This window comes from Entelurus aequoreus, linkage group LG20 (genome assembly GCF_033978785.1).
Source record: "Entelurus aequoreus isolate RoL-2023_Sb linkage group LG20, RoL_Eaeq_v1.1, whole genome shotgun sequence".
NCBI lineage: Eukaryota > Metazoa > Chordata > Actinopteri > Syngnathiformes > Syngnathidae > Entelurus > Entelurus aequoreus.
In genome coordinates, this window is record NC_084750.1 from 30,036,937 (window position 1) to 30,059,822 (window position 22,886).

General features: G+C 40.2%; 1 protein-coding gene across 1 annotated transcript; it reads left to right on the forward strand.

Annotated features, from left to right (window-relative positions):
- The first annotated feature begins 1,492 nt into the window (after window positions 1-1,492).
- efna1b (ephrin-A1b) lies at window positions 1,493-19,700 on the forward strand. The gene is made up of 4 exons (XM_062029944.1): window positions 1,493-1,685; window positions 15,095-15,390; window positions 17,147-17,332; window positions 17,417-19,700. The coding sequence occupies exons 1-4, from the start codon at window positions 1,588-1,590 to the stop codon at window positions 17,539-17,541; spliced, it is 705 nt and encodes a 234-aa protein (XP_061885928.1). The 5' UTR covers window positions 1,493-1,587; the 3' UTR covers window positions 17,542-19,700.
- Window positions 19,701-22,886: the final 3,186 nt, after the last annotated feature.

Here is a 22,886-nt window from a genome sequence, read left to right on the forward strand (position 1 = left end):
GGTACAGGCAAGGCTTTTTTATCAGCGACCAAAAGTTGCAAACTCTATCGTCGATGTTCTCTACTAAATCCTTTCAGCAAAAATATGGCAATATCGCGAAATGATCAAGTATGACACATAGAATGGACCTGCTATCCCCGTTTAAATAAGAAAATCGCATTTAAGTAGGCCTTTAACTTTAACTTTATAAGGAAAGCTGTTTACAAGAAGGGCATGAGCAGACTCTTTTTCCTGAGGAAGCTTAGGTCCTTTAATGTGTGCAGCAAGCTGTTGGAGATATTTGATCAGCCTGTTGTGGCCAGTGCACTGTACTTTGCAGTGGTTGGTTGGGGGAGCAGCGCCAGCAAAAGGGACTCAAACCGGATTGATAAACTGATCCGTAAAGCCGGCCAAACCATTGGCACGCAGTTGGAGGCGTTTGTGTCAGTGAGGGACAGGAGGACACTGGACAAACTGCTGGCCATCATGGACAATCCTGCCCACCCACTCCACCTGACAATTAAGGGACAGCGGCGCTCATACTCCAACAGGCTCCTTCAACTTCCTTCCCGCACTGTGCGATTCAAGAACTCCTTCATTCCGTACTCCATCCAGCTGTATAATCACTCGCCATACAGCAATAGATGACATCTGCCTATTACCTGACACCTGACATGTTAGCTACTTCTCTTTGTTTATAATGTCTATTTTCTATTTCTTGCTGGACCTACTTTCTATTTTATGCTGCTTCTGTCATATATACTGTACATACTGTAATATTGTACATGGTCATTGGTTTATATTGTATATATGTTATAGACATAATATAATATCTGTAGATATATTATTATGTACACATATTATGTATATATTCGTATATATGTTAGATTTTTTTTATAGCTATAGTCTATTTATACCTGCATTGTCCTTTCCATCCTTACACTTTCCATCATTGTAACTGAGCTACTGTGTTGAACAATTTCTCTTGTGGATCATTAAAGTTTGTCTAAGTCTAAGTCTAAGTCTAAAAAGTTTGTCATTTTTGCCTATACATGTTTTTTCATTCATACTTGAGATGATTTACTGGTTAACAACGTTTTTATTTATTTTTGCTGGCTATACCTTAGCGTCCAGAATATTGACTGTATTTTACACATATTCCTAATAATTTAAAAAAAAATCCTATATTTACAGTCATTCACGTTTTCTTCTCATTCGTACTTTAAGGACTGAAATGTTTAGCCACCCCCTAACTATTTTTAAACATTACGTTCTTGTTGACTGTTCCTAACCGCGCTTTAATTCTACTACTCCTCACGGTTGTTTTTGTGTGGGCTTTTTATTTATTTTTTTTATTTTTTTCTCTCGCTTGAGCAGCTGGAGGCGCGGAGCCTCGTGCTCCGCTGGTAGGCGGGACATTCGTAGCAGCCTCCTCCTCATTGGCCAGCGTCCCAAAGGGGGCGGAGTCGCAAGTAGACAAAACCGCGTTGCGCTCGAGCGCTCCAGTCATAGAAAACAAACACGGCTTCCTGTCCAGTACTACTACTACTACTACTACTGCGGGACTTTTTTTTTAGCGTGTTTTAAAGCACCGATTCGACATCAAACATGGACGTGACGTGTGTGCTGTCTTTAGTGCTGAGCTTCGCCGCCTGTGTTGTCTCCGCGGAGAGACACAGCGTCTTTTGGAACAGCTCCAATCCAAAGTAAGTGTTTACATATTTGACCCTTATAGACTGTTAAGAGTTTATGCATGGGACCTATTTTTAACAGCCTCAGACATGTCATAAATAGTCTTTGCACCTTGTCATTTGTAAAGTGTTGCTGCACCGGTAATTCTATCTGAACACTCAGTGGGATCGATGCAACTTGACGGATTTATTGAGCTTTCACTGCCAGCAGTCCACTAGAAAGAGAGATTATTTGCACTGTACTGTAAAACACCCTGTCTTCTCCCCGCCTCTTGTATGATTAATCAAGACAACAACAACAACAAAACCCAAGGCCAAAGCCATTAGGGCCCTCTTGATTACATTAGTGGCTCTCTAATTGACCTTTAACATACCAAGGAGGGACAACAATGTGAGTGGAAGGCTGGTGGAAAGTTCTGCTGTTATGAGTGTTGTTCTTGTCATAAGTGACTCAACAGACCTGCGTCACCACACCTGCACAGGTGAGACAGTGTGGGGGGGGAAGATGAGTAATTATAATGCAATCTGGTTTTGGGGGCTATTTGTGTTGAAGTTGTGTAAATACATTTAAAAAAAAAATCATAATCCCGTTTATGCTGTGTCTAAAAATAGGTCTTTTTACGGTCCTAATCCTTTTCATCAGAATCTAGTGCATTCTGGGCCGCCAGTGATCAGTCGGTCACCTGTTGGAGGGATTCAGTAAATCCAGCCCTTTGACTGCACCATGACTGCGGATAATGGATGCTAATTGATTCCCAGTCTGATTGTAAGCGATTTGTCTTGAGGATGAGGACAGTGAGCAGATGGCGGCAGTCTGCCCATTCATGTTGGAGACAGTGTGCGTCTGTGTGAGTGTGGGGGTGTGTGTGTGTGTATGTGTGTGAAGCACCACAGCCAGTCTATGTTCTGTGCATTGAGAAGAGTGTCCAGTAATGATTTAGTGTGTGCGTGTGTGCTTCGTGACAGGTGGTAAGGCATGTTTTTCAAAGTCTAGTCTAGTCTTGTTTTCACATTGCATGCCTCTGCTTGAGTGAGTGAGGTGTACGCGTGCATGTGTGCGTGTGTGTGTGTGTGTGTGTGTTCTTGTATTTCTACCCTTCTTGAGACATCAACAAGGACCTTCCATATGAGGACCGGTGAACAAGTTAGGACCGAAATCATGGTCCCAATACGGGAAAAACCATTGCATCTAATAGAGAGCCAAATACTAGAGTCCGTGAACATTGCTCCAAAGTCAGGATTTTTTTGGTTGATTTAATGTGCATACAAAAGTAAACATCTGGCCAACATATGTAATAACAAGTTGAAATGTGGCCAAAATTAATTACAAATAAATAGATAATTATGTATATAGAGACATACTGTCATAACTTGAAGTAAATAATGAAGATTAAAAACCAATTACAAACAAAATATTTAAAGAAAAAAAAATTAACTAAAAGCAGTCTTTTTCTCACAATGTGTCAACTTCTTATAAAATTGGGAACAATTTCTCATATTCTTTCAGTTTCTGTAATATTGCAATATTTTCTTGTAAAATAATGTATTTTTAATATAAAATTTGAACTTTTTAATGCAAAATCTGGACATTTATATTAATATGATAGCCAATTTTTGTGTTCTTTTAAAATACTGAAATTTTTTGAGTAAAATTATGACTTTTGTTTTTTTCCCAACAAGCTTTTTTATATTTGCATAGTATGTATGTATTATTAATGTTGTGAATACAAATCTTTATATATGTACAAAGGGTGGTCCTAAAGAGGTGGGCATTTTTCGGAGGTCTCAAGAAGGTAACAAATACAAGAATGTGTGTGTCTACGCTGTAAAATCAGAGTGAAATATGTCTTTGACTTAATAGCACATTTGTTGTGCGGGGCAAGCTGCAATGTAACACAGCATGCGTTAATGTGATTGTGCACGTCGGAGTGAAGCAAGGAGCGGCCGTCACTTCAGCCCTCCTCACGTAGACATGATAAATGTGTGACTCACACACACACACACAAGCGGCGGCAGTGGGTAGGTGAGAGGGAGGGCAAACTTTAAATGTTAATATTAGCACCGGACTGGCATTCCGTCGTTGTGTTAGCGTGCTGCACGCCGTCAGCTGCGTGTTTGTGAATGTTTTGTCTGTGTAACGTCCCAACCCCCTAATGTACACCTTTTAATTTGTGCAATCCAGGACTTTGGTGGTAGCGTCACACTCCGTCTGCAGACGTAGTCAGGGCCTGTCTCAGCATGCACAAGTCAGCATGAAGTTGAACGGTCAAAAAAAAAAAAACCCTCCAACTCATACAGCTTATGCCTTGACTTTTTTCTACACCCCCTGCCCTTAGTCCTGATAACCAGTGTCCCGTCTGCTGGCTGTCTTTGTAATCCAACCAGAATAAGAACACACCAACATAGACTACAGGCGGCCTGTAATCTGACCATCTGACCCATAAACACAAAACTACCATCTGGCTCGCTTCGCTTTGTATTATTTTTATCCGCCAATGTTATTCAATGATGTAATATTTGCCTTGTTGTGTTACGTTATGTTCTCTAGATCTATGAGTACAGAGATTTCAATCATTGCTGGGATCAATCCTCTCTATGGGGCAGTGTGCATGGTTAGGGCCAGAGTAACGAGTCATAGTAGTGGAACTGTTATTTATTAATCTAGTCCGTGTGTTTCCTTGCATGCTTGTGTGCCTTAGCTTTCAAGGATCCCGAATATGAACGCCCAATACTCACTGAGTAGCGCCACCCGTTTCACTGATTGTCGATGGAGATGTCTTTCATGACATCCATGTTTGCAAACAAACAGTAAATTGCTTTGGGCCGAAACCAGGGCTCACATTTTGACAAACTCGTCTTAAGGACTTTGACCAAGTGAACCCAAACTACAACCTCAGATACTAGACAGACAGAGTATGACAAATAGCAAAGCATTTTAGCCTCTGTCTATGAAGTGGGTGGGGCCTGGCGACAAACTTTGATGATTTGACAATTCCTTTTGTACCCCTGGGGATGTTGACAGCAAATTTAATGTGATCGTTGACCTGTACAATTCAATTTAATTACATATTTTTGCTAAAATGGGTCTTACTATGATTTTTTCATACATTTAAAACACTTCCTTGTGGTCTACATAACATGGAATGCTGGTTCTTTGGTCAAAATGATGCATAGATTATGTTTTACAGACCATCTTCAACTTGCTTTCTGGCAGTCTTGTGGGCAGTCATATTTATATGCCTCCACTTTGACTGTGCTGCTCCCAGTCTTCTTTTTTTGTAGTTTTTAGCACTTCAATAGCGGTACTACTGAGAGGTATAAATTAGAACTATACGCTGCGTTGCATTATAAATGGCAACAGCGAAGGATGCATGTGCCCCACAACAAAAGGATAGCGAAAATGAAGGATCGTAACTTAGACTTAGACAAACTTTATTGATCCACAAGGGAAATTGTTCCACACAGTAACTCAGTTTCAAAGGATGGAAAGGATAATGCAGGTATTAAGTAGACAAAAAATGTACCATAGTAGCAACATAAAATATAACATATGTAATATTTACATATTATATATACAGTATATAATATATACTGGTATAATATATTATATTTTTATATAATATATACAATGTATAACAAATCCCAATTACCAAGTACAATAATACTTAAAACTACAATGGCGGACCCACGCAAAGCCCTTTGAGTACAAAGCTACCATATATGGATAATCTGGTGACGTCACACCAGGTCCAAATATACAAATGGCTCGTTTTGCCTCCACGGTTTGATTTAGAGCGGCATAGCTCGGTTGGTAGAGCAACTTGAGGGTTCCAGGTTCGATTCCCGCTTCTGCCATTCTAGTCACTGCCGTTGGGTCCTTGGGCAGGACACTTTACCCACCTGCTCCCATTGCCCCCCACACTGGTTTAAATGTAACTTAGATATTGGGTTTCACTATGTAAAGCGCTTTGAGTCACTAGAGAAAAGCGCTATATAAATATAATTCACTTCACTTTGATTTTTTCGGATTCATGCAGCCGGTAAGAAAACGTCGATTTGTGCATAATAGAGCCCACTTAATGGCAGCATTGAGTATTTTTGCCGGAAGTCTCCTAAGTAGGAAACATTTTGCCCACTTTTGTTTGCAGAAGTGTTCTAAATATGCAATGTCACCCCTCAGGTGTTTAGTAAGATTTAGGTCTGGGTTCTAGCAAAATGTAGCCACGCTGATAGAAAATCTTGACAGAATACAATTCCGATTTACACTGATACAACCTTATTGTTTCCTTTCAAACCAAATCCTACAAGGCTCTTTTCTTTTTCTACATCCATTATAGATGACCCTTTTTGGCCTTGGGTAAGAGGCACAATCAGTTACCTCAGAGTCCAATGATTAGCCCTATGGGGTGCATTACTGTAGAGTGTGCCACGAAGGTTAGAAATTGATTCATAAGTCACCCTTGCTTCTGAGAGTATACATTTAAAAAAATCAATGCATCTCTGCTTAGTGTGTTCTCATTCCCCACTAAAGCCATTACGCCTCTAACACACTTGTCTGTGGACGGTCCCCGATTGTCCTCTCCTCCCTTCTGCTCTTCCTCTCGCTCTTCCTTATCTGTGTCCCAGACTTCCTCCTCCCCCCTACCCACTTTCTCTCCCCTCCACCTTTTTCTCACAGACCCTCCTCTGTTTTGGCCCTGGTAGTTTTCCACTGGAGGTGGACAGGCCCCCCCCCTGGTTTAGCTTGTGTTGGGGAGGACTGACATTGTAGTATGAGTGGGCAAGCATGCATATGTGTGTGTGTGTGTGTGGACACTGCTCATTCAGTGCATTGCAGACATACTTTTGCATTGATAGCAGCCTTCAGCCCATCATCGCCCCCTAAAGGCCACTTTGAGCAATGCATGGTCTGTGTAGCTTTTAGTCCAGGGGTGTCAAACTCATTTTAGATCGGGGGCCACATGGAGAAAATCTACTCCCAAGTGGGCCGGACTGGTAAAACCACGGCACGATAACTTAAAAATAAAGACAACTTCAGATGGTTTTCTTTGTTTAAAAAAATAGAACAAGCACAATCTGAAATTGTACAAATCATAATGTTGTTGGGGTTTTTTACACTTAAATGTTGCGGTTAACAGTATTTTACCATTATTTGTAGTTATTTATATTTTCTGAATAAATGATGTGATAATGTTCATCAGTCAATTCATTAGTGTTAATTTTCAATCTATTGAGATACAAAAAATTGGTAACACTTTAGTATGGGGAACATATTCACCAATAATTAGTTGCTTATTAAAGTAACAAATAATTAATTTAGAGTTATTTGGACACTAGGGGAACATATAAGGGTTAGGGTTAGGGTTACTAATAATTAATAATTCTGAGGTTATTGAGGGAAGACTGTCAGTTAATGGCTTACTGGTTGGATGATAAAGCCATGCAGAATAAGGCATTAATAAGTACTTAATAATGACTAATTAGGAGCCAATATGTTACAAATTTGCATGTTAATAAGCAACTAATTAATGGTGAATATGTGTTCTCCATACAAAAATGTTACCAAAATATTATATGAAAATCAAATTACAGTATGTTATTTATGTAGTTTGATCATTTTCCTCGACTGATACTGTACTAACATCATGTGGTTTATTTTGTACATATGTAGCATCATCTACAAAGATACAAATAATTGCTATTGCGACATCTAGTGGACACATTTAGAACAGCTTTTTCTTTCTTTCAAGCATTTCAGGTGAATTTTTATACTTAGCAAACTCATCCCGCGGGCCGGATAAAACCTGATCCGGCCCTCGGGCCGTACGTTTGACACCCCTGTTTTAGTCATTCATGCAAAGTATTCAACCGCCGTGATAACATTTAGCCTTTTTGTATCCATCTGTAAGAGAGAATGAAAGGATGTGGGGAAAATAAGGGTGTGGGTAAAAGGATTTAGGGGGTAGAGATCTGAGTTAGGGGTGAAAGAAGGGTGAACTGTGTGTTGAGAAATTAGCCTGGATGAAGAGTTCTGGTATATTAAGTCAGCATTAAGGAACAGGACCAAGCAGGGCTGAGGGGGAGGGGGCCGAGGTTCACTTTGTGAGGAATAAAGGAGGCAGAGTGATCGATGGAAGGGAGGAGAGACGGTTTCAGAGTTGAATGCATGTGGAGACAATCTCAGAACCTCTCATTCTGCAAATGCCAAAGAGATTCACTGTCAGCTTTGTCACGCGTCAACATAATCGTCCTCTGATATTGCAATCGTGACCAGAATCAGGCTGGGTTCAGGAAACAAGGTGGAAAAAGTATTTCCTTGATGGGACTAAAGAGAGCATTTATAATCATCATTTAACCCCTGAGGTGCTGTGGGGGCTTATTTAAGTATTTTGTTTGTCAATTGTGTGAAACTTGAAACATTTTTGCCCATTGAATTTTTCCCATAGGCGGTAAAAACAGTGGCAAAATTTGGGTTTAAAAATCGAATCGTACTGTTAGATTCTACCCGCGTTCTTTGATTGAACAGTCAGAGGCCAGATCGTTCTGAAAGATTTAACAAGATTTAGTCAAAATAAAAATGTGATTTATTAAGCATGTGCAAAGTGGATTGCGTCTGTTAAGCGAGCAGAATAAGGCGTGCAGTCCATTTCGCGTCTCTGTCTATTAATATGCAAAGAAAATGCCAATCATCAAAATGCCCACAATACTGGGATGATATGGTGACATTATATTTTTTTAGCACACGCAATGTGATTCATCACCGTTTTGCGAGCACTATTTAGCGTTTAATTTAGCACGCAACTGATCAGTGCTTGTGCTGCACAGGCAGACGATACACTACTGTACTTGGTATCATTACAGTGGATGTCAGGTGTAGATCCGCCCATGGCGTTTGTTTACATTTTGACGCAAGTGAGCTATGGTGTGTAGTGAAGCATGTTTAGCTATTCCTCGTCCGGCAGGGATGATACTTGTAAGAAACTTACTTTATTTGTCACCATGGAGGTGAGGATTAGGGATTTAGAAGTAGCTAAAACACTGCCGACAGGGGCTGGGCTTTAGCCGCTAGCTAGCTAGCCATGTCTTAAAGCACCTCTTCCGGTTGGCATTTCAGTGTTATAACTTCACCTTTATCTTTAGTTTTTTAGCCAAAATGCGTCCGTTCTCCCTTTTCTGTCTACACATTGTGTCTGCTTGTAAGTACTCCGAACATGCTCGTCTGCTCGTAAACCAGCAATGACACGACGTGACAACGGCGGAGGCGCTGGGGGGCGGCGGACCGGTACTTTTCAGAATATGATTAATTAGTATTGCGGTACTATACAAATACCAGTGTACCGTACAACCCTAGTTGGGTGCAATCAGCTTTAATAGTTGGAGCCATTAGAATCCCTGACAGCTCCTTGGCCCGTGTTAAAGGAGGTGTGAATCCGACACACCACAGTGCATTAATAGGATATTAAATGTGCACCGGCGAGTAAAAGGGACGCAAGTCTGGAAATCTGACGCTGCTGCCGTGCTAAACTTTCCGAACCGCAGACCTCCTTGTCGTAACGTTCCGGCGCGTACACATGATCACCTGAGCAGCAAATGGTAGGAGGTGTCATTGTAGGTTCATCTGTTTAGTGTTTCACTGTCGCTGACTGTGAAACAGATACCAGTATGTGTGCTGCTGACACGGTAGTGGTAGCAGTGCGTGTGTGAGCGTAGCACAGCAACGGTGAACTTTCACATCTTGACCCCAAGACGTTCCCCAGTGAAAAGAGCGCGACAGTTGTTTGACCCGAGCCAGCCAGAGCTCCAGGAGGCACTGCAGGACGGTCAGGGTGAAGGGTGAAGGGGAGGGAAAGGGTGAGCTATGGTTTTGGGGAGGGGATCGTAGTAAAAAAAAAAAAAGCTTTCCCAGCAGGGTCACATCCTACAAATTTGCAGTTTTTTTTTCCCACAAAGAAACTGGAACAATGCCGGATGGTCGGGCTCATTAGTAGGAATTTGCCACAAACACACAGTAGGCCTTAATAAACAGATGTGCTCACCAGCCTATGGCATGAGTCGCCCTCCTTTGAACCAGACGATGCAGTTCATCCCATTCGATGTCAAAATTAGCTCTCTCAGTCTTCCAATCAATTTCCAGCTCCCCCGGAAGGGCAGTATGTGGTTTTAAACATTACCGTTGTTCAACATTCCCAACATACTCATCTCGACGTTAGTTGCTAGGCAGGCTAGAGATGGACACCTTGCTATCCATTGATTGGTCAACAGAAGACTACGTTTGTACTTTTGTGTTACGTTGGAACTTAAGAGTGGAACAGGAACAACAACAAAAAAAAAAACAGTTGATATAATTTGTAGGGGTGTAAAAAAAAAAAAGATTTTCGCATGAATCGTAATTCTTATTTGAAACGATTCTTAATGGATTAAAAGAAAATCCCAATTTCCCTCCCCTAAAATCTGTCCTGTCCAGCCACTTTAGTAAATGTTTGGGTAACATTTTATCAAACTAAACCAGTTTTCTCGAAAGTAATACAGAAATGTATCAGAGCTGTTTATCTATTTTATGGAAGAATGTAGTTCATCATAGAACTGGCAGTGGTTCTCAACCTTTTTTCAGTGATGTACCCCCTGTGAACATTTTTTTAATTCAAGTACCCCCTATTCAGAGCAAAGCATTTTTGGTTGAAAAAAAGAGCTAAAGAAGTAAAATACAGCACCATGTCATCAGTTTCTGATTTATTAAATTGTATAACAGTGCAAAATATTGCTCATTTGTAAATGATAAATGGGTTATACTTGTATAGCGCTTTTCTACCTTCAAGGTACTCAAAGCGCTTTGACAGTATTTCCACATTCACACATTCACACACTGATGGAGGGAGCTGCCATGCAAGGCGCTAACCAGCACCCATCAGGAGCAAGGGTGAAGTGTCTTGCCCAAGGACACAACGGACGTGACTAGGATGGTAGAAGGTGGGGATTGAACCCCAGTAACCAGTAACCCTCCGATTGCTGGCACGGCCACTCTACCAACTTCGCCACGCCGTCCCCAAGTGGTCTTTCTTGAACTATTTGGAAAAAAAGATATAAAAATAACTAAAAACGTGTTGAAAAATAAACAAGTGATTCAATTATAAATAAAGATTTCTACACATAGAAGTAATCATCAACTTAAAGTGCCCTTTTTGGGGATTGTAATAGAGATCCATCTGGATTCATGAACTTCATTCTAAACATTTCTTCACAAAAAAAGAAATCTTTAACATCAATATTTATGGAACATGTCCACAAAAAATCTAGCTGTCAACATTGAATATTATTGCATTGTTGCATTGTACTGAATGGAATAGCCTACTTGATTTGATGTTCAGTTTATGAACTTACATTCATATTTTGTTGAAGTATTATTCAATAAATATATTTATAAAGGATTTTTGAATTGTTGCTATTTTTAGAATATTTTTTAAAAATCTCACGTACCCCTTGGCATACCTTCAAGTACCCCCAGGGGTACGCGAACCCCCATTTGAGAACCACTGGAACTGGCACCCAATGTTATTTAAAAAAGTATTGCTATTGAATCGAGAATCGTTTAGAATTGAAAATGGATTCTGAACCGAATCGTTACCCCCAAGAATTGAATTGAATCGAATCATGTGGTGCCCAAAAATGCACAGCCTTATTAATGTGCTTAAGTGGGACTAAACACACAGTTGTCCGTTGATTGGTCAACAGTGAATTGTGACTTGTTGGTATTGGTACCGAATCCCGCACGTAAAATCCATGTTACGGTATGTTACGTTACACTTGGCACTTGACGATCAGTCCAGCAGCACTGAGAGTGGACTCAGCCAAACTACCGCTTGGTAATGTTCCAATTGTCAATGTAAACTAAGAAATTGACTCAAAAAAAGGCTCCACTTTTCCAAAAATGCACTAGCTTGATGCTGATAAACTTTTGGCATGCTACTGATTAGCATTAGCGATTTTACATGGCGATTTCAGCACCTCCAAATGTATCAATGAAAACTACAACTAAGATGTACGTTATAATCAAACAGCTGCTGTGTAATAAGCACAAGACTTACAGTATTATCACTTTTTAGGGAGCAACACAAGACTACTAGCTTTAGCATAGACTGAACTGACTAGCCAACAAACCATCAACTATACAAACTAACTGTACGGGCCAACTGTAATTGCAACTAATGAAATACATTGAAAATAAGATATAACAACTGTTTAATCTGCTAATTTTTTAAATGATGCAATACAATCGTTTTACATTATCATCAAAAACAATTCATGTTTATTAACACACACAAAAGTACCGAAAATTGGCGCCGTTAAGTACCAGTATTGTTTCCCCAGGTACCGGAAATCGGTACAATGTGAACGGTACCCATCCCCGGTGACTTCATAGTTTAGGACAAAAAGCAAAGTATGGCTGCGACACAAATCTCCAGAAATTGCTGCTTATTTCCAAAAAGTATTGTCATGTGACGCTTTTCAGTGCAGCGTTTATCTTCCTTGTATTGCGAAGTTACTCGTCGTCCTGCTGCCATTGTGTCACAATATATACTTTTGCCAGTTTTGCAAATCTTTAACTCCAGCAATTGGAAATGCAAACATGTTTGGAACGTACAATGGCGTACTGCTCACTATAAATGAGGTTAATGATGCTCTTGTGTGTGTGTGTGTGTGTGTGTGTGTGTGTGTGTGTGTGTGTGTGTGTGTGTGTGTGTGTGTGTGTGTGTGTGTGTGTGTGCGTGTGTGCGTGTGTGTGTGTGTGTGTGTGTGTGTGTGTGTGTGTGTGTGTGTGTGTGTGTGTGTGTGTGTGTGTGTGTGTGTGTGCTTTCCCATGAGAATGGCAGAAAGTGTGAGCAAATGAGGTTTTGCAACAACGTGGCCACACACACACACACACACACCTGGCCTCACATTCGATGCCGCTTCAGTATCATGTTAACGCCACTCTCACTCTGGTGAGAAATGTCGATGTGTGCCAGCGAGAGACGCCGGAGCTTTGTTGACGTAAAGATCTGGTGGACACAACAACAACACTAATGGAAACAAGTCGTGGAAAGAAAATGCCACAATTACAGCGAATGAGCTCATAAGTTACACACACATCCGCTCCGATCAGGCTAAAGTGAAGGCTCCACAGGGGGTAAGGTACAGAGGTTGGAGGGGCCCTGCAGCCTTCAGGCGTTTTGTCTATGGGGAGGGGAAGGGTATAATTACCCCCTATTCATTTCTTCCCCCCCTTTTTTTCTAGTAAACACATTGGCCCCCCCTGGTCCCTAATAGCTTTTAAATAAATAAATAAATAAATGATAAATGGGTTATACTTGTATAGCGCTTTTCTACCTTCAAGGTACTCAAAGCGCTTTGACAGTATTTCCACAATTACCCATTCACACACACATTCACACACTGATGGCGGGAGCTGCCATGCAAGGCGCTAACCAGCAGCCATCAGAGGCAAAGGGTGAAGTGTCTTGCCCAAGGACACAACGGATGTGACTAGGAAGGTAGAAGGTGGGAATTGAACCCCAGTGACCAGCAACACTCCGATTGCTGGCACAGCCACTCTACCAACTTCGCCACGCCGTCCCATATAAGCCTGGCTATTAGAGGCGCTGAAGAAGTTGTGAAAGGATGGCTAAAAATGAGACATTTCCTTAATATCAAGGTGCCTCAATTGAGTGAGCAAGGGGATCCATTTTTTTGTATTTTTTTTTTTTTTTTACCACAGACATGAGGAACCCCAAGAGGGCCGCCAAATATATTGGTTCCTCAGCTCAGTTGTAATACACGTTTCCACCACTTGTGGCAGTAATGACAACATCAAACAAATGGAAGAAGTCCGGAGCTGAAGTCATAGAGAAGCTTCTTAAGCACCAAAATTATGGCTAAGGCGGAGAAGCTGTTTTTTTTTATTTGCACTTTAATTGTATTAATAGTTTAGATAAGAGACATGTTCATTATTTATTTGTATGTACATGTATTTTTTCATCGGTTATCTTTCTCCGATGCTGCCGCAGAAGGACGTGTTTTGTGCCACTCCTTTATTGTCTTTTTGTCCACCAAACTTTTTGTACTGTGCGTGAATGCACAAAGGTGAACTTATGTTATTGACTTGTAGGAGTGATAATCAGGCATATTTGGTCAGTGGATGACTGCAAGCTAATCAATGCTAACATGCTATTTAGGCTAGCTGTGTGATTGATTGATTGAAACTTTTATTAGTAGATTGCACAGTACAGTACATATTCCGTACAATTGACCACTAAATGGTAACACCCGAATACGTTTTTCAACTTGTTTAAGTCGGGGTCCATTCATGCTAATTCTGGCAATTCTGTATGTACATATTGCATGATTATGCCTCGTTTGTAGGTATATTTGAGCTCAATTGCCGTTTCTTTTAACTTGGGCACACACATATATACCTTTTGGCCATTCTAAGCCAGTAATTTCCGTTTTATTAATGTTTTCCAATGTTGTAAAATTGTGTAGAATAAATATTAAATTTCAACATTTCTGTCAACGAAGATTGGCATCAGCCTGTGACACATTTTTCATAGTACACGTTTGCCGACCCCTGGCGTATTATGTTCTCTGAGGGAGGGGCCACACTTTGAAAACTCCTGACATGTGTAAAAAAAAAAAAAAAAAAGTTTAGCCGATTAGGTTCCCAATCAGGGAGAAAGGCATCCGCCTGAAACATGTTTCGAATGGTGCTGCGCTAACAAAGCATGTTTTGACTGGTAGGTTAGTGTGAACCGACACATACAGAGGCAGGAAGGAGGGGTTAAAGGCCCCTGATTGGAGCCACTGTGTCTGTGCTTTGGCCAGGGGGGTCCCTGCAGGAGCCACAACAACAGGAGAAGGCATTGAGGGGAGGTGGAAAGGGAGTGGGGGGGGGGGGTCAGAGGCACCACGTCCTGCACTTTGATGGCACACACTGGAACCGTTGTCGCTTTCACTCTGCAAAACCCCGAGCAGACCCCAAAGATGCGAGCATCAAAGAGGTCGCCTTTTTTTTTTTTTTTTTTTTTTTTAGCACAAGCACAGGTACATGTTCCAAACGTGCCACAGTAAGGCCACGTAAAGTTAGCGAGACGGCGAGCAAAGCGGAGACGAGGAGGCTTGAAAGGAGCCGTAAAACTAAATGAAGGGGGGGGAGATGAAAAGGGAACAGGAGGGCGTCAGCTTGCCTGGCCCCGCCCCCTTTTGTCTCCTACTTTGATGGAAGAGTCAATAGAGAAACATACGAGATGGTAAAAAAGAAATGATGAGTCACTTTTGATCTGGCTAATTAGCGCAAAGCTCCACACACACGCTTCCCGCACGCACCTGGGAGTAGTAGAAGTGTGAGGTGTTTCGCCACACATCTAATTACTCATCATTCTCACCTTCCGCAGCTTCCTGTGGGACGAGTACGCGGTGGACGTCAGCATCAACGACTACCTGGACATCATCTGCCCCCACTACGCACTCGGCGAGGTGACGCCGCACAGCGCCGAGCGCTACGTGCTGTACATGGTGGACAAGGAAGACTACGAGGTGTGCAAGCCGCACTCCTTCGACCAGCTGCGGTGGGAGTGCTCGCGGCCCTTCGCCCCGCACGCCCCCGAGAAGTTCTCTGAGAAGTTCCAGCGCTTCACCCCCTTCACCCTGGGCAAGGAGTTCAGGCAGGGAGAGAGCTACTATTACATCTGTAAGTATTCCAGTCCAATTCCACTGGTTCTGCCACGGGAAATCATGCAAAAAAGAAATAGTCAGTGTCAGGATCAAACTCTCGCCACTTTTAAAAGTGTAAGAGGAAGTTAACCGCCGGCATAAGTGTAAAAGGAAGTAAAGACTTAAAAACAATTAAGGCTTTAATGACAATGGCTTAATTCTATTGAGCATCAGTCTTATGGTCACGCAAGTTATTAAAACAAAAAAATATAATTTTTTAACATTCTTTATTGTCACGCAAGTGTAAAAAGAAGGTAACCAAAACCTAAAACCAGGATTGGGTTTAGTGACATATTACAAAACAATAAAACGTCTTTCTTTTTGTTTTTTCAAAAATGAAAAATAAATATAGATAAAGGGTGAAAAACGGTCAACTTGAATTGCAAATAATGCAGATTTAATTCATGTATTTTTTAACATTATGTATATTTTATTGTCAAGTGTAGAGAAAGGTTAACCACTAATACGAGTGTCAAAAGAAGTTACCGGTACTATTAAAATAAGAAAAAAAACATAATATTACAAATGCATATTACAATTTGGCAACTATTTTTTACAACATTCTTAATCGTCACGCAAGTGTAAAAAGAAGTTAACCATAACCTGAAAAACTAAAAAAGTATTGAGCTCTCGTGACATTTTACAAAACAATAAAACGTCTCTAGCGTTAGGCCTTCAGCCATTAAGCATTTTTCAACCTTTTTATTCATAACACAAGTGTAAAAATAAGTTAACCATTGTTTGTGCTAAAGGGTAAAACAAACTTTAATGCCAAATAATGCAAATGTTATCAATTTAGCTTTGATTTGAAGACAACTCTGTCTTGAATGACAAAGGCAAAATACGATTTTGCATCCATTTTTTCCCCCATTTTTATTGTCACGCAAGTGTAAAAGAAGTTAACCAAACCCAGAAAACAAGAAAGGTATTGCGCTTCGTTGACATTTTACAAAACAATTGCGTCTTTATTTTTTCTAAATGTTTGTTCATAACACAAGTGTAAAAAGAATATTAATAAATAATAATAATCCAGCCATCCATTTTCTACCGCTTGTCCCTTTCAGGGTCGCGGGGGGTGCTGGAGCGTATCTCAGCTGCACAAATAATAATAATAATGTATAAAAAAAACAATTTTTTAAATTACAAAAACAAATCATAAAACCGTCTTTTAATGACAAAAATGTAAGATGTTTGGCATCTATTTTTTTAACCGGATTTAAAAACAAGTTAACCTTTGCAAAACATAAAAACAACAATACATTTCTTGCGGTCCTCTTCCCTTAACTCTCCATTACGAGTGTCAAAAAAATAGATTTTCGAATGAATTGGGATTCGTATTTTATTGTTTGTTTGTTTTTTTAATCCGTCCTGTTTAGCCACTCAGGCAAGTCATATCGTTGATGTCGATGTCCGTATCTGCCGTACAGATTAACTTTAGCAAAGAGAAGCGTGGGATACTTCTCCTGCAGCCTTATTTGTATTTTACTTTGTTACATGTTTGGGTAACATTTTATGAAATAAAACCCATTTTTTTAAGTAGTATAGAGATTTATCAGAGCTGTGTGTCTATTTTATGGACCAAAGAACTGGCACCCAATGTTATTAAAAAAATGTTTATTTTGAATCGAGAATCGATTCTGATTCGAATTGTTAACCCCAAGAATCGAATCGAATGTGCTCCAAATTGACTTCAAATGTTTTTGATGATAACAAATGTTCCACCTGTGTTGCAGCCAAGCCCATGCACCACCACGGCCAGGACTGCCTGCGTCTCAGGGTAGATGTGGCCGCCCAGAAAGGCTCGGGAAAACCTCGTCTGGACAAAGCCAAGAAAGTCCCGGAGGAAAGTCTGGAGGCGTCGAAAGCCAAGTTTGTGTCTGCGGGCGGAGTGCACAACCCCTCCAATCGCCTCCCAGCAGGTGAGGAACGCAAACAACTGGGCCTCGTTAACATCCTTAACCCCTTTACCGCCGACTTACCTCTCGCCCGTTCTCTCCCCCTAGACGACCCCACCGCCATGGAGCCCAACGTTCTGAGGAGCGTCGGAAGCAGCGGAACGCGGACTATCTCCTCGGCGCTGTTGCTCATCACGCTCTTTGCGCTTTCACTAGCGCTGATGCTTCACTGAAAAGGAAAGAAAAAAACATTGCAAAAAAACACACCAGTGCTGGTCACTGGTGTCACGGACAAGACAGAGTTTTTATACAAAGGCGTGTGTGTGTGTGTGTGAGAGTGTTGTGGTGTGAGTGTTGGGGCGTGGAGCGCTCCAAAGAAGAGGACCTCAAGTTGTTGTTTTTTTTTATACCTGATAATAACAATGAAGCACCATTTTGTTCTCATACCACTCACCTGGTACAATTCCTTTGTCTCATTCTGTTCCTCTATGTGTAGAGGAAGAATGAGTCGTGTTGATTGGAGAAATAGTCACATAGTGGCGTTTGTTATGGAGGATTTATTTTTATTTTTTTTTATCATGTTATTGTGTATGTAGCACTCAACTTCACACTGCTCCCCATGACAGCTACCATGTTCTTATTCGGGTACATATTGCAGACACTCACTCAAACTATAGCATTTTGACCCTTTGAAAAGTGCTTTGATTGTGCATATATTTATTGACGTTTTTAAATTATTATGACCGTCATTAACTCCGAAAGTTATTTAGATCACGGGTGGGGAAACCTTCTTCCTGTCCGGAAAAAACCAAGGCAACAAATTCTACTGCAGTATTCACCTGGATATAAGACGACCCCGCATTTTTTTTCAAACCAATTTTTTTCAAAGTCAGTGAAATATGAAGAACAAAATCTTTAGACCCCGAATACACGACAACTAACTCTACAAAATCTTTTATTTATTTATTTTTTTTTTTTAAACAAGCATTTTTTTCATTGTTTTTCATCAGTGAAAAACAGCACCAAGAAAAATCTCCAGATCCAAAATATAAGAAACCCCCTTTTTTTAAGCACCATTTTTGTAAAGACAACTTAAAAAAAAATCATATTTTCAATAACAGTAGAATTCTCCAGATCCCGAATATAAGACGACAATCCATCCATTTTCTATCGCTTATCCCTCTCGGGGTTAAGACGATAATAGTTTTTGGAAAATATTTTTGGTCATGTTTTCAATATCATTGAACAAAACTCTAGACCCACAACGAATATAAGATAACAAAAAAATATGTTGACCGTGTTTTTTTATGTTAGTAAAATAACAACAAATATCTCCAGATTTCAAATATAAGACAATCCCTCAGTTATGGAAAATGTTTTTTTATCATGTGTTAAATATTGAACAAAACCACAACAAAATGTTTAGACAAATAAAAGATAACTAGTCATTTTCAAGACCTGTTTTTGGAAGAGACAAAAAACAACAAATATCTCCAGATTTTAAATATAAGACGACCCCTCTTTTTCAAAAAAAGTTTTTGGAAAATGTCTATTAAATTTTTTTTAATATCACTGAAAAAAGCAACAACAAATTGTTTAAACAGATAAAAGATAACTCGTCTTTTCAAGACCTGTTTTCAATAAAATACTTCTTTTTTTTTAATTATGTTTTTAATATCAGTTAAATAACAAATTATCTCGACCCCAAGTATAAGACCGCCCCTCTTTTTCAAAACCTGATTTTGGAAAAGACAATGATATTAATTGTGATTTTTTTTTTATATCAGTGAAAAAAAAACATAAGCCCCATATAAGACGAATAGTCCTTCTGAGGTGAAAATCTACTGTATGTCTTATATTCAGGTCAGTATGGTCATATATATATATATATATATGGTCGAGGTTTCTGTGGTTTATCCGTTATACAGTGCTCAATACCGTAGAGTGGAATATATGTTAGGTCAGGAAAAATCCCTGAAGAGCAGGGAAACCTGCGAAACAGGCTTGTAGGGATGAAATAGCCTCAGTGTTTTTTCCTGACCTAACATATATATATATATATATAGTGAGCATTCAGAAAAGTTTTTTTTTTAATTTGGCCCGGGTGAAATGCTCCCGTGTGCCATACAGGGCGCACATGCTGCATATTGCCCACCCACCCCTGATTAGTTTCATTCTGGTGTCCAGTCTTTGGGACTGTCCTGGTACACATTCACTGAAAACTCACCTAACCGAAGCGACTGAAATACACACACTGGCCACTTTGTTTTCCGTTATTTGTGTTTTTTTTCTACTTGTTTTATATGTACATAGGTAAATATATGAAAACAAATTGTTTTAAGATGTGAAAAAACATTGTGGAATAAAACAAAGGTGTTGTAATATATTTGGGTCTGTTGGCGTATTTGTCCACCCACGGGTCTTTCCCAAACCTCCACTTTCACCGCCTTCATCCCGTGAGCCGCAGTTTGCTCTGGCTTCTATTTCACAGACTGAAAAGCAAACACAAGGAGCAGGACGGTGCAGGGGGGGGGATGAAGAAAGAGCGCGCTAGCCTGCGAGCACACTCGCGACCGGGTGTGAAGGTGTCACTCTCGCACCCCTGCTTTTTTATTACCTGCCCTTTTTTGCCTCTTGCTGTTTCCATACGTTCTCTTCTGGAGCTGAAGATGAGAATCCAGCCACATGTCGGGGGTGAAAGGAGACACGCCGTCAGAAACCTCAGATATGACTGAAAACTGTCAAAAGTAGCTATCCTCTGTAAAACCAGGCAAGCATATGCATTCCGAACCACAACATAAAGATGATGTGTTTGTTTTTCCACTATGGCCTCATATGTTCAACTGGAGGATGAGCTCAGTCACGCAATGTAACACCCAGGTACTGTCGGTGTAGTCTGTGATAATGCTGCCATGATGTCATTCAGCAGCACCAAGATTAGGGATGGGTATCGTACACATTTACCATGAATTGATTAATGTGGACCCCGACTTAAACAAGTTGAAAAACTTATTCGGGTGTTACCATTTAGTGGTCAATTGTACGGAATATGTACTGTACTGTGCAATCTACTAATAAAAGTATCAATCAATCAATCACATTTGAACCGATACGGTAACGATTCCTGGTTCCTGGGAATCAATACACCGGCAATAATTGTCGGTACTTTTGTGTGTATCAATAGATATAATTGTTTTTGATGATAAAATCACATTTTTATTGCAACATTTTAAAATGAGCCGACTATTATAACTGCTGTCCAGTTGTTATATCTTGTTTTATTATCAACATCAAAATCAACCAAAATCATCAAATCAAACTTTATTTACTTTATAGCACTTTTCATACACAAGAAAGTGGCAACACAGAACAAAAGAAAAAATAATAAAAAAGAAGAGAAGAAAACAAACACAAACACACAGCGTGTACTGTAGTTATTGACAGTAACAATAACTAAAATAACGCCATTTAAAAAAAAGTATGAAACACATTAAGTAGCTTTAAATGTAATATCAGAAATTATCGGTTTCAAAAAATAAAAAGTATTACTTTTTAAAACGCCGCTGTACAGAGTGGTACACGGACGTAGGGAGAACCTACAGAGCAGTTGCGTCTCCCAGTCATACTTGCCAACCCTCCCGATTTTCCCGGGAAACTCCCGAATTTCAGTGCCCCCCCCCCGAAAATCTCCCGGGGCAACCATTCTCCCGAATTTCTCCTGATTTCCACCCAGACAACAATATTGGAGGCGTGCCTTAAAGGCACTGCCTTTGCGTGCCGGCCCAATCACATAATATCTACGTCTTTCCCACAAGTGAAGGAAATGCATACTTGGTCAACAGCCATACAGGTCACACTGAGGGTTGTGGTATAAACAACTTTAACACTGTTACAAATATGTGCCACGGTGTGAACCCACACCAAACAAGAATGACAAACGGGAGAACATCCGCACCGTAACACAACATAAACACAACAGAACAAATACCCAGAACCCCTAGCAGCACTAACTCTTCCGGGACGCTACAATATACACCCCCGCAAGCCCCCCCCCCCACCATCTCAACCCCCCTCCCCCAAACCCCGCCCACCTCAACCTCCTCATGCTCTCTCAGGGAGAGCATGTCCCAAATTCCAAGCTGCTGTTTTGAGGCATGTTAAAAAAAATAATGCACTTGTGACTTCAATAATAAATATGGCAGTGCCATGTTGGCCTTTTTTTCCATAACTTGAGTTGATTTATTTTGGAAAACCTTGTTACATTGTTTAATGCATCCAGCGGGGCATCACAACAAAATTAGGCATAATGAGTTAATTCCACGACTGTATATATCTGTATCGGTTGATATCGGAATCGGTAGTTAAGAGTTGGACAATATCGGAATATCGGATATAGGCAAAAAAGCCATTATCGGACATCTCTAATAATATTGTTTATCTGCAATAATTTGTAGGTCAATATATCGTTGAGCAAAATGTGTTATCGGCCCAGGCCTACGTCGTCATACCACTGCAAGGTATGCATGTTATTGTTTTTTTTCTCTGTCTTTGTTCTTTTTGTAGCTGCATTTCGCTCGGAACGTGTGGCGCATATCTTGCGTTATCATGACTGTTCCATGGGAATGTCGCTACAATATACACCCCCCCACCTCAACCTCCTCATGCTCTCTCAGGGAGAGCATGTCCCAAATTCCAAGCTGCTGTTTTGAGGCATGTTAAAAAAAACAATGCACTTTGTGACTTCAATAATAAATATGGCAGTGTCATGTTGGCATTTTTTTCCGTAACTTGAGTTCATCTATTTTGGAAAACCTTGTTACATTGTTTAATGCATCCAGCGGGGCATCACAACAAAATTAGGCATAGTAATGTGTTAATTCCACGACTGTATATATCGGTATCGGTTGGTATCGGAATCGGTAATTAAGAGTTGGACAATATCGGATATCGGCAAAAAAGCCATTATCGGACATCTCTAACATAAAGTATTGATAAAAATAGTATATAAATAATACAATGATAAATTAATAACAATGAGAGAATATTAGTAGTAATCATAGCCATAATTAAAACAAGAACATTTATAAAAAACACAACAATGAGAGAATGTATAGTAGTAATAATAGCAATAAATAACAAAGGAAATTAATAAAAACATAACAATGAGAGAATATTAGTAGTAACAATAGAAATAAATAAAAAAGAAAATGACAATAAAAACTTAAGAAGAGTTTTACATGATCAGTAAAAAAATGTGTCTTTAGATGGCAGAAGTGTATAGTTGTTGTTATGTAATGTTGGCTGGTCAGTTCAGTTTTTGCTGTCCAGTATTTTGTTGCCCCCTAAAATGTGTTAATACTGTAAGTAGGGTTGTGCGGTATACCAGTACCAGTATAGTACTGCGATACTAATGAATCATATTCGGTACTATACCGCCTCTAAAAAGTACCAGTTCCCAGCCCCCCTTTTTTTAACGGGCATGATGGTGTGTCGTGTCATTGCTGGTTTATGAGCAGAGGAGCATGTTCGGCAGCGCACAATTACGGAGTACTTACAAGCAGACACAGTGTGTAGACAG